This window comes from Amblyraja radiata, chromosome 14 (assembly GCF_010909765.2).
Source record: "Amblyraja radiata isolate CabotCenter1 chromosome 14, sAmbRad1.1.pri, whole genome shotgun sequence".
Lineage (NCBI taxonomy): Eukaryota > Metazoa > Chordata > Chondrichthyes > Rajiformes > Rajidae > Amblyraja > Amblyraja radiata.
In genome coordinates this window covers 16797035-16809767 of record NC_045969.1, presented here as the reverse complement: position 1 = coordinate 16809767, position 12733 = coordinate 16797035, and the positions used below count along the sequence as shown (strand labels likewise).

The 12733-nt window shown below is 42.0% G+C and overlaps 1 protein-coding gene across 1 annotated transcript in view; it reads left to right on the top strand.

Moving 5' to 3' along the window:
* The window catches only part of chd1l (chromodomain helicase DNA binding protein 1 like), a 64471-nt gene extending 52592 nt beyond the window's left edge, over positions 1-11879 (top strand). Inside the window, exons 22-25 of the mRNA XM_033032614.1 lie at positions 941-1049; positions 7211-7420; positions 9303-9384; positions 11320-11879. Of these exons, the coding sequence (XP_032888505.1) occupies positions 941-1049; positions 7211-7420; positions 9303-9384; positions 11320-11448 (530 nt within the window). The 3' untranslated portion in view covers positions 11449-11879. The remainder of the gene's footprint in view (positions 1-940; positions 1050-7210; positions 7421-9302; positions 9385-11319) is intronic.
* The last annotated feature ends 854 nt before the right edge of the window (positions 11880-12733 follow it).

Below are 12733 nucleotides of genomic sequence, written 5' to 3'. Positions count from 1 at the left end.
GGTCATCCTACTCGGCCCCTCCGACTCCATCAAAACAATAACAGGCAGCCTTGGAAGCCTAACCTCCTTAGTCAAACCGCACGTCAAAAACCTTGCCGTGATATTTGACTCTGCATTAAAGTTTAACAAGCAAGTCAACTCTGTGGTAGAAGCTGGTTTCTTCCAGCTTCGTACCATATCTGAAATCAAATCATTCCTCAAATTTGACGACCTTGAAAAAATCATCCACGCATTCATCTTCTCCCGCCTGCAACTCCCTATACACTGGCATCAGCCAATCATCCCTGTCCCATCTGCAATTGGTCCAAAATGCCGCAGCAAGACTTCTGACGGGTACCCGTAAAAGAGACCACATCACCCCGATCTTGGCCTCTCTCCACTGGCTCCCAGTACGGTACAGAATCAACTTCAAGCTCCTCTTATACGTATACAAAGCCCTTAACAGGCTTGCCCCCCCTATATCAAAAATCTTCTAACCCACTATTCTACCTTCAGGTCCCTCAGGTCGGCCGACTTGGGGCTACAGACTATCCCGCGGTCTAGGTTGAAGCTCAGGGGTGACCGCGCTTTTGCGGTTGCAGCACCTAGACTGTGGAATAGCATTCCGCTCCTCATCAGAACTGCCTCACCATCGACTCCTTTAAGTCACGACTCAAAACCTATTTCTACTCCCTAGTGTTTTTGAACCCCTCTGAGGGGGCTCTGTAAACAGTTTATGTATGTATTGTTAGGTCTGTCTACCGTTGCATGTATCAAATTAGTAACTGCACTGATGTGAAGCACTTTGGTCAACGCGAGTTGTTTTTAAATGTGCTATACAAATAAATTTATTATTATTATTATTATTATAAAGCAAATTTGTTTATTACTAATATTATTTATTAGTATCGATATACAAATTAAAACATCGTATATTTGATTTACAATTAATTTTTTTCAGCAAGTGTTCACCTACCACGCATAGGACATGCAACCAAAGGTTTCAACTGGTATGGCACAGAAAGACTGATTCGGAAATACCTCGCATCACGAGGGATAGCAACATACATGTATCCTTGTGATTTAAAAAAAGTGATGTGTGATTATATGACAGAGTAAATTACACAAATCATTCCTTCAGTCTGAAGAAGGGTCTCGACCCGAAACGTCACCCATTCCTTCTCTCCAGAGATGCTGCCTGCCCCACTGAGTTACTCCAGCATTTTGCGTCTACCTTCAAAATATCAAATGTTCGACTTGGGGCTGTCCTTATGATGTTTGTGACCTCCAGATTCACCATCGACTGATGGTGAGAGAGCAAACATGAGGAACCTCCTCTTTGATCTAGTTTTTTCCACTCTCCTTGTTGTCCAAGACAGGATTGATAGGTTTAGGTTTAATATATTGTCATGTGTACAGCAAACACCTTTGTTTTGCATGCTATCCAAACAGATGAGATAGACCATACACGTCCAATTGTCAAATTCAAGTACAATAGAGAGAGCAAAAGGGAAGATACAGTGTGCAGAATTTAGTTCTTAGCATTGTAGCCGAGCAGATCCATAGACAATCTCTAATGTCCTTAAGGGAAGAAGCTGTTCTTGAGTCTGATGGTGCATACTTTCAAGCTTCTGTACTTTCTGCCAGATGGGAGGAGGGAGGAGAAAGAATGACTGGGATGAGACAAGTCTTTGATTATGTTGGCTGCTTTTCTGAGGCAGCATGAAGCGACAGTGAGAGTAGGAATGGAGCGAGGTGGAGGATAAATGAGTGGATGAGGGACTGGTGCAGTGGGTATGGATTCAAGTTTCTGGATAATTGGGACCTCTTTTGGGGAAGGTGCGACCTGTACAGAAAGGACGGGTTGCACTTGAACTCGAGGGGGACCAATATCCTGGCGGGGAGATTTGCAAAGGCTACTGGGGAGACTTTAAACTAGTATGGTTGGGGGGAGGGACTCAAATTGGGAAAGCTAGCAGTCAGTGTGTGAGGCAGGAGGCAGAGAATGGTAGCACTCTGACCCAAAATGTAGGGGAGAGAGAAGAAAAAGACAATAAACAGAGAATAAGAGAGGGTGGGTTTCTTAAATGTGTATATTTTAAAGCTAGGAGCATTGTAAGAAAGGTGGATGAACTTAGAGCCTGGATTGACACCTGGAAGTATGATGTTGTGGCGATCAGTGAAACATGGTTGCAGGAGGGCTGTGATTGGAAACTAAATATTCCAGGATTTCGTTGCTTCAGGTGTGATAGAATTGGAGGGGCAAGAGGTGGAGGTGTTGCATTGCTTATCAGGGAAGATATTACAGCAGTGCTTTGGCAGGATAGATTAGAGGGCTCGTCTAGGGAGGCTATTTGGGTGGAACTGAGAAATGGGAAAGGGGTAGCAACACTTATAGGGGTGTATTATAGACCGCCAAATGGGGAGCGAGAATTGGAAGAGCAAATATAGAAGGAGATTGCAGATATTAGTAGTAAGCACAAGGTAGTGATTGTGGGAGATTTCAATTTTCCACACATAGACTGGGAAACACATTCTGTAAATGGGCTGGATGGGTTGGAGTTTGTAAAATGTGTGCAGGATAGTTTTTTGCAGCAATACATAGAAGTACCTACTAGAGAAGGGGCGGTGCTGGACCTCCTGTTAGGAAATGAGACGGGTCAGGTGGCAGAGGTATGCGTTGGGGAACAGTTCGGGACCAGTGATCACAATACCATTAGTTTCAATATAATTATGGAGAGGGTCAGAACTGGACCTAGGGTTGAGATTTTTGATTGGAGAAAGGCTAACTTTGAGGAGATGCGAAAGGATTTAAAAGGAGTAAATTGGGACAGTTTGTTTTATGGGAAAGATGTGGAAGAGAAATGGAAGACATTTAAAGGTGAAATTTTAAGGGTACAGAATCTTTATGTCCCTGTTCGGTTGAAAGGAAATAGTAAAAATTGGAAAGAGCCATGGTTTTCAAGGGAAATTGGACACTTGGTTCGGAAAAAGAGAGAGATCTACAATAATTATAGGCAGCATGGAGTAAATGAGGTGCTTGAGGAGTATAAAGAATGTAAAAAGAATCTTAAGAAAGAAATTCGAAAAGCTAAAAGAAGATATGAGGTTGCTTTGGCAAGTAAGGTGAAAGTAAATCCAAAGGGTTTCTACAGCTATATTAATAGCAAATGGATAACGAGGGATAAAATTGGTCCATTAGAGAGTCAGTGGACAGCTATCTGCAGAGCCAAAAGAGATGGGGGAGATATTGAACAATTTCTTTTCTTCGGTATTCACCAAGGAGAATGATATTGATTTATGTGAGGTAAGGGAAACAAGTAGAGTAGCTATGGAAACTATGAGATTCAAAGAAGAGGAAGTACTGACACTTTTGAGAAATATAAAAGTGGATAAGTCTCCAGGTCCGGACAGGATATTCCCTAGGACATTGAGGGAAGTTAGTGTAGAAATAGCAGGGGCTATGACAGAAATATTTCAAATGTCATTAGAAACGGGAATAGTACCGGAGGATTGGCGTACTGCGCATGTTGTTCCATTGTTTAAAAAGGGGTCTAAGGGTAAACCTAGCAATTATAGACCTGTTAGTTTGATGTCAGTGGTGGGCAAATTAATGGAAAGGATACTTAGAGATAATATATATAAGCATCTGGATAAACAGGGTCTGATTAGGAACAGTCAACATGGATTTGTGCCTGGAAGGTCATGTTTGACTAATCTTCTTGAATTTTTTGAAGAGGTTACTCAGGAAATTGATGAGGGTAAAGCAGTGGATGTTGTATATATGGACTTCAGTAAGGCCTTTGACAAGGTTCCTCACGGAAGGTTGGTTAAGAAGGTTCAATGGTTGGGTATTAATGGTGGAGTAGCAAGATGGATTCAACAGTGGCTGAATGGGAGATGCCAGAGAGTAATGGTGGATGGTTGTTTGTCAGGTTGGAGGCCAGTGACTAGTGGGGTGCCACAGGGATCTGTGTTGGGTCCACTGTTGTTTGTCATGTACATCAATGATCTGGATGATGGTGTGGTAAATTGGATTAGTAAGTATGCAGATGATACTAAGATAGGTGGGGTTGTGGATAATGAAGTCGATTTTCATAGTCTACAGAGAGATTTATGCCAGTTGGAAGAGTGGGCTGAAAGATGGCAGATGGAGTTTAATGCTGATAAGTGTGAGGTGCTACATCTTGGCAGGACAAATCAAAATAGGACGTACATGGTAAATGGTAGGGAATTGAAGAATGCAGGTGAACAGAGGGATCTGGGAATAACTGCACAGTTCCCTGAAAGTGGAATCTCATCTAGATAGGGTGGTAAAGAAAGCTTTTGGTGTGCTGGCCTTTATAAATCAGAGCATTGAGTATAGAAGTTGGGATGTAATGTTAAAATTGTACAAGGCATTGGTGAGGCCAATTCTGGAGTATGGTGTACAATTTTGGTCGCCTAATTATAGGAAGGATGTCAACAAAATAGAGAGAGTACAGAGGAGATTTACTAGAATGTTGCCTGGGTTTCAGCAACTAAGTTACAGAGAAAGGTTGAACTAGTTAGGGCTTTATTCTTTGGAGCGCAGAAGGTTAAGGGGGGACTTGATAGAGGTCTTTAAAATGATGAGAGGGATAGACAGAGTTGACGTGGATAAGCTTTTCCCACTGAGAGTAGGGAAGATTCATACAAGGGGACATGACTTGAGAATTAAGGGACTGAAGTTTAGGGGTAACATGAGGGGGAACTTCTTTACTCAGAGAGTGGTGGCTGTGTGGAATGAGCTTCCAGTGAATGTGGTGGAGGCAGGTTCGTTTTTATCATTTAAAAATAAATTGGATAGTTATATGGACGGGAAAGGAATGGAGGGTTATGGTCTGAGCGCAGGTATATGGGACTAGGGGAGAATACGTGTTCGGCACGGACTAGAAGGGTCGAGATGGCCTGTTTCCGTGCTGTAATTGTTATATGTTATATGTTTATATATGTTATATGTTTAAATGGAGTCAATGGTGGAAAGTCTGGTCTGTGTGATGGACTGCTACATCTACATCTGGCAGAATTGTTTCAAACCAATCTGTAATGCAACCCGAGAGTATGCTTTCTATCTGCAGAGGTTTGTAAGAGTCACTGGAGACATGCCGAATGTCCTCGGTCCCTTTAGGGATTAGAGTCATTGGTGTGCCTTCTTGGCTGTCACATGGAGATAAGTAACAAATATATGCTTTGCCTGCAGTACCCTCAAAATTGAATGAAAGAACCTTCAACTTGTGACAGATTTCCTTTTCAGACGAACACACAACTTACCAAAAATAATTCATAAAGAGCCAGTTTCTTGGGTATCTCACAATTTCAGGTGAATAGCTGCTATCATTATAATCATGAATGAAGTATGTCAAAAGGAAGCTTAATTCTATACTGAGAATTTGAGATTACTACAGGAGATTTCGTTTAGTATTTATGTTTTATTTCCATAGATGTGCACTGATCTGCTGAGTATGAGTATGTTGAGCATTTTCTGTTTCTATTTCAGTTTTCCAGTATGTGGGCACCTCATTTATGGCAACATTTGGGATGGGAGGAAGAAGAAAAAAACGTATGAGAGAGCCAGGCTTGGAGATACATAAATATAAGCATTTAGACCATAGAGCACAAACCTAAAGGTCTGCCTTGGGAGATGCACATTGAAGAGACATGTACAATAGACACAGGCTCAAAGATGCATGTCTGCAAAAAGGCTGCAATCAGTTTGGGAACCTGCCCCTTTGGGAACCTGCCTAATTTAGACATATATCTGTTACTAGACTAAGTGGGACCATTTGGGTCTCAGTCGCACGGGAGGCCTGGTTCCCAATGCAACCCATTCCCCAATGCAATATTCCACCATGGTGTGGGAGGGGGGGGGGGGGTGTGGGGGGAAGGGGGGAGGAACAGGGGAGGAGTGTGTGGGGAGGGGGAAGGGGGGTGTGTATAGGGAGGAGGGGGAGGGGGGAAGGTGGAGGGGGTGAGGGGGGGAGGAGGGTGGAGTGACTCCACTCAGCGGCCACGGCACCACACAACACCACCCGACTCCACACAATCGCTTACCCGACTCCACACAGCACCTCCCGGCCCCACAGCGGATTACCCGACCCCACACAGCGGCTTTCCCGACTCCACACAGCCGGTTTTTCCGACTACACACAAACGGCTTTTCCAACTCCACACAGCCGGCCTTTCCGACTCCACACAGCCGGCCTTTCCGACTCCACACAGCCGGCCTTTCCGACTCCACACAGCCGGCCTTTCTAACTCCACACAGTGGCTTTCCCGACTCCACTCTTACCAACTCAATCAGGACTTCTTACGCACTCAGCCCCGCCTCCGGGCTTTTAAGGGCCTGTCCCACGAGCATGCGACCTGCATGCGGCAAGCGCGAACTAAAGGGCCGGTCCCAACAGCATGCGCCTGCATGCGGCAAGCGCGACCAAACCAGAAGCAGGGGCGGCGCGGAGGTCGAGTGACTGAAATGAAGTTTGAGCGAAGTCCGCGGGAAGTTCGCGCGTGACGTACAGCGTCGAGGCGGCGGCTGGCCGGCAGGCCGTTGACGCACGGAATTTTTAAACACGGTCAGTTTTTCGGAGCCCCGCGCAATGTCGGGACCCGCTCTGTGCAACTCCATACGGCTCCGCGAGGCCGTACGACTCAAGCGACCATGTTAGGTCACGCTTGCCGCATGGAGTCGCTTAGGTCGCGCTTGCTGCATGGAGTCGCATGCTCGTGGGACAGGCCCTTTATTCTCCAGCGGGTGCCGGAAGGGGCGTTACCTTCATGGTGACTGACAGGCGAGAAGACCAATCTGCTGATCTCACGATATTTTAAACCTTCATAACTTTTGTCTAATTCCACCGATTGGAACAAACCTTGGTGGGTTGGAGTAGAGGAGAACAGCAAGTAAGGTGGCGAAAAAAATCCTATCAATAAAGGGTACCGTTTTGGCGCAAATTTAAAAAAAAGCAAACCTGAAGTGGTCAAGATGAGAGTTTAGTAATAGTATAGATATTGGACTTGCAATGTTTTCTGATTTTACAATACAGGAATAAGAATTTAATTTAAAACATTTATTTAGCCTTCTTGACTTATTTAAGTGCTCACTGTGATTTGATAGAGCATAGAGTAAAGTGCTTGCAATTAACTCTATTCAGGAGTCTCTTTTATGACCAAACTTAATCTTAGCAAAGATTCACTCCTTTACAAAATATGCCAGCTATTATTTCAAAAGACATCAGGCCACTGCATCTACTTCTGGATCTCCGGGCTCTACTATCAAAGCATCAGCAAACAATGATAAAGGAAACAAAAATACGACAGAGCAATCAGCAGGAAATTCAAGCACTCTGCCAGATTTCATGTCTGGAGTGAATGTGTACTTTTTCAATACATCTGAAGAGAAGATGCTAAGCCGTTATTTGATTACATATCCTTTTACTTTGCGGTAAGAGAAGCCTAATGTTTTTATTTCTTTCAATATAATGGTCGTCAAATTTCCTGAACTAAGCATTAGCTAATCATAGTGAAAGTCACCACAGAAAAAGGCTCTTCAGCTTACTGAGTCCACGCCAACCATCAACCACCCATTTACTCTCATCCTACATTAATTCCATAATCTCCACATTCTCATCAACTCCACACCCACAGTACACTCACTAGAAGCTCTTTAGGAATGTGGGAGGAAACTGGAACATCCAGAGGTAACCCACGTAATTGAATGAAAGTTGTAGGGAGAATGTGCAAACTCCAAACAGAAGTTCCTGATGTCGGGATTGCATGTAGGCCACTGGTGCAGTGAAGTAATGGCTCCACTAGCTATGCCAATGTGCTGCCCAAATCAAGTGTATGCTTCACCTCCAACGTCTACCTGCGCTGAGAAGTGGCCCCTGATGTATAAGGAGTTGTCCACATTATCGGAGGAACAGATTGAAAAGGAACGGTATGTTTGTGGATATTAAGTATGAGCTACCTTCCTCTCAGATGCTACACTGAATAAATTGAAGGTGACTTGGAAATAGGCCTCTGAAACTGCTTCTTCTTCTTGCATATGGCGTGCACAGCCTAAAGTCAGACAACTTGTTCTATTTGATTGTGCACGTCGGCTTGATTGCATTAGTCGAAACAGGGCGGACCACATGATGGTTGCAATCTCCCACCCCAGAAACTGCAACCATTGTTTACATATTACAGCTTGACTACTGATGTTGAAGAGACATTAATTCTGGAGTGGAGACAATGTGGGCTGAAAGGTTCTCATTGGTCCTGCAGATTAGTTAACCTCCAGTGGATGCGAGGTGCTACATTGCAGCAGTAAAGATTGAACAATCTTGGGGCAATAATGCAGTCTTGCTTTATGCATGTCTGTGGTGAGATTTAATCTATTGAGCATCCATTGACAAAGATCAACGCTTGCATGCACGCTTGTGACTGAGGGAGATTTCTATGGGCAGCCAGAAGTGAGGAGGATGATACAAAGTCTTTCCTGACTGATTAAGTCAAAAGTTAGGTTATAAAAGGCTATGTCGTGGTGCTGCTTCCTACATTTAGGCTTTACTTTAAGACTCTAGAGATATTTTAGAAAATACTTCAGATTTCTCTTGAAGTTGTCACCTGGTAAAGATTTTAAACAGGTTTACGTTAACACCGGTGCCTATGCAGTTGAAGCTTAATTAGAGAGATGAATAAGCCTTCTAAATAGTATAGGCCAGCAATAATCACATATTTATAAAATACACTTGAACTCTTAAATAATTGGATGATAATGCTACTACCAGAATTTATTAAAAGAGGAAATACAGATCAGACAAGATCAAGGAAGTCCACGCTCATGAGCATGAATTGTATTTTGTGGTTGAACAAACTGCAAAGAGTGGTGGAAATTAATCTTGTAGACTCTATACAGAAGTTTAAGTGGGCCAGGTGGCAACTCTAGCCTCTTTATTCAATACAGTGATAGATGATCCTGATTTAAATTCACTTAATTAAATAAACCTGGAATTGAGACTAAAATTAGTGTCAACACGTTTACCAGCCCTGCCCAGTATGTGATATTCATGCCCATAGCAAAGACGTAGCCCTGATCAGTTGTATACCCAATCAGTTGTTTCATAATGACTGCTCTTTGGACTGCTGTGGTTCAAAGTGACTCATCCTCAACTTTCCTAGTGTAATTAGATTAGTTTCATAAATACCAACGATGCAGACAATTTCATAAATCTGTTTTTTTAAAAGAAAATATTGGATCCATTCTTTTAATTTGTGTTTATTATTTTCCTTTGAGCTGATTACTTTCCTTAATTAAAATGCACTTATAATGGTAATGTGGATCGCAGTTTTGGTGTTGGAACCACCCATATTGTGGCACAAGTGGACAATTCCAACCAAGTGCAGGTAAACAGCATTAGTTTTATAGCAAATTTATAGTTTATCCTTTTTTATTTCTATTTCCATTTTAAAATTATTCTTATATATTTTTTTGTATTCGTGCAATGCTGCAAATTTAGTGTTGAAGTAATTTTACTTGAGGAGAAAAATTGGAAAAATATGAGAAGGTTAAAAAGTTAAGGTTGGGTGCCCAAGCAATAGTTTTGAAAGAAGGAGAAAAGTGGCCCAGCTAAAAGTAACTAAGGTAGGAGTTATGCAGTCTGTTTATATGCCATTAATGCAGTCTGTTTACATAGCCATTAATCAGTATGTTTGTTTCAGACTGACTCAAGACCACAAAGCGATTGAAATAAAAGTCCAGGATTGTGAAAAGTCCAGGATTTAGATCATGCCAAATCAATAAGTGCAGAAAGGATTGGAATGTGGGCTTTTGTTTTATGAGAACTGATACAGGATAGTGTGAGCTGGATTTGCAATAAAGAATCTAAAACTTGAATTGATCCAGATATAGAGCAGGGTTTTAGTAGCAATGAGAGCGGGGTAGAGTTTAGGCAGGCGGAAATGTGGAGGTGCAAGATATTGGTCTTCCTGACAGGACTGTAGACTTTGTGGAATCAAGTGGGATTCCAGGATTTTACTTCCTGCAGCCACTTCAGGCAATAGCCAAGAAGGTTACTGGGGACAAGGCCAGAATCATGTCATGGCAGGCAAGTGATGAGGAAGATATGAAACCAAATTACTGCAGTTGTTGAAAATCTGAACTAATATGGCAAGATGCATGGAAATAAAAGAGATGGGCACAAAATGCTGGAGTAACTCAGATGGTCGGGCAGCATTTATGGTGAAAATGGATAGAATGCAATAGGTAACTTCTTCAGATGTCCCGACCCAAAATGGCACCTCTCCATTTTCTCCAGAGATGCTGCCTGACCCAATGATACACTAACGGTTTGTGTATATCTTTGTTATAAACCAATATCTGCACTAGTTCCTTTTTATTAAATGCTGCAAATAGAATGCAGATCACGCAGGAATGGAGAAAGCAGTGCTGGCTAGCTGCAATGTTTGTATCAGCTTGCAACAGACTTCCATGCCTATGCATCTGACTTCCCATTGCCACAGGACTCAGGCTCAGCACTCATGCTATTGGTGATCTGCTGAGCTGAGTGGCAGGTTCTTTGCATGTTGGGCCCCACAGGTTTACCTAGAGCAGCCCCATTTGTTTGAGTTGGGTTGCGTGCTTTAATAAAAGTGTAAGGAAAAGCAAGTGGTTTTTGCCAGTTTATTTTAATTACTGCAATACTTTTAATTGTCCTTGTGTAATGTGACAAAAATAATTGTAGTATATAAGCAAAAAAATCTTAAAATTGCTGAGATATTTTTTCTGCCATTTCTAAATGTGCCTGACCATCATAAACCACATATAGACAATAGACAATAGGTGCAGGAGTAGGCCATTCAATGTGATCATGGCTGTTCATCCCGAATCAGTATCCCGTTCCTGCCTTCTCCCCATATCCCCTGACTCCGCTATATTTAAGAGCCCTATCTTGCTCTCTCTTGAAAGCATCCAGAGAACCTGCCTCCACCGCCCTCTGAGGCAGAGAATTCCACAGACTCACCATTCTCTGTGAGAAAAAGTGTTTCCTCGTCTCAGTTCTAAATGGCTTACTCCGTATTCTTAAACTGTGGCCCATGGTTCTGCGGAAGGACCTCTTTGCTCCTATTGGAATATCATGGATCTTAATTTCTGCCACCCACACATATTCTGTCTGTGAAATTATCATAGCAGTGAAACAGGCAGAAGGCCAGGAGTCACACAACTGGGCATCCCATTAGAAATGAATGCAAATGCAGGGTGTGGGTCAGACCCAGCACATTCTGGCCCATTGGGTGGTGGTGTAACGTAATATCAGATAACATTGTATGTTTCGACTCTAGGAATTGCAAAGCTGTCTACAAGAGAATTGCAAAGCAGTCGTGGTCCAAGTGCAATGGCTGAAAGTTTGTTTCTCAAAGCAACAGAAAGTTGACACTTTTATGTATGAAATAAAACTTAAAGATTTTTAATGTTTACATAAACAAAGGTCATTCAAGGAGCACCCTGAAGATATCATGCAAATATGGGACTAGTGTAAATGTGTAATCAATAGGTATCCTTATATCGTTCACTTTATTAAAGAATTGTGAATATCTAGTTCAATTCTTTTGACTTTTTGCTATTATGGAATTGATTTGGCACTGAAACATACATATTACTGTACATTAATTTGCTGGAGAATTTCTACTTCAAGTTTTTTTTAAAATTTAAATGCAAAATCTTGCAATATTTACTGATGTTTCCTCAATTGGAAGCTTCATGACCTGTTGACTATCATAAGGAAGTTTGATATCTAATTGGTGAACATACAGGAAGCTTGATAACCTGTCAATTATCATATTGGAGCAGCAATCAAGAAGTTGAGAATTTAAATACTCCTGCAATAAATTAAGCAATTGAATCAATGCGATGTGGTTTGTGGGTTAGCATTGTAAGAAAACAATAATAAAAGCTGCTGGACTCAAAAATTAACTTGTCACTGATACCATAAGGTTGTAAAACACCGAAACAGGCCCTTTAGCCCACTGACTTTACACTGACTGGCTGGTTATTACACTTTCATTTAACTACTATTTTAATTCCATATTAATCACCCTATACGTCCTCTGGATTCTGACACTCAGCTGGGGCAATTTACAGTGGCCGTTTGATCTACTGCAGGGCAATTTCAGTGAGAGGACAACAGAGCCAATTTACAGTGGCCATTTATCTACCAACCATTATTTCTTTGGGATATAAGAGGAAACCGGAAGACGCAGAGGATTGAACCAAGATAACTGGAGCAGCAAGGCAGCACAAACGCGATTCTCTCACCTCGTATGGCCAACATGACTTGAATCCAAATCAGCTTTCATTGATCCAAGATCCTCAAAATAATGTACTCCTCAATTTGATTTTAATTTTATACATTAAAACTATGGACTGAGGCATCTTACTCAATTAATCTGATACACAAGCAGCAAATACCAACATTTTCAACCTAGGAAAAAATGTCATCTTGTTGGGATATCAGCATTTTGCATGAGAGGAAATGTCATTTTCCATGATTCCATAAAGTCAGCCTCACTCAAATTATTTGAATTGTCAGTTTGAAGGCAACGTGAATTGATCATGACTTTCTCCCACTTCACATATGAATGTTCTTGAGCTACTTAGAATCCAGGCAACATCAGTGGTGAGAGATAACGTCATCATTTCACTTTAGTGACCTTTCAACAGATCTCAAATATCTGTAATTTTCACCCGACTATCATT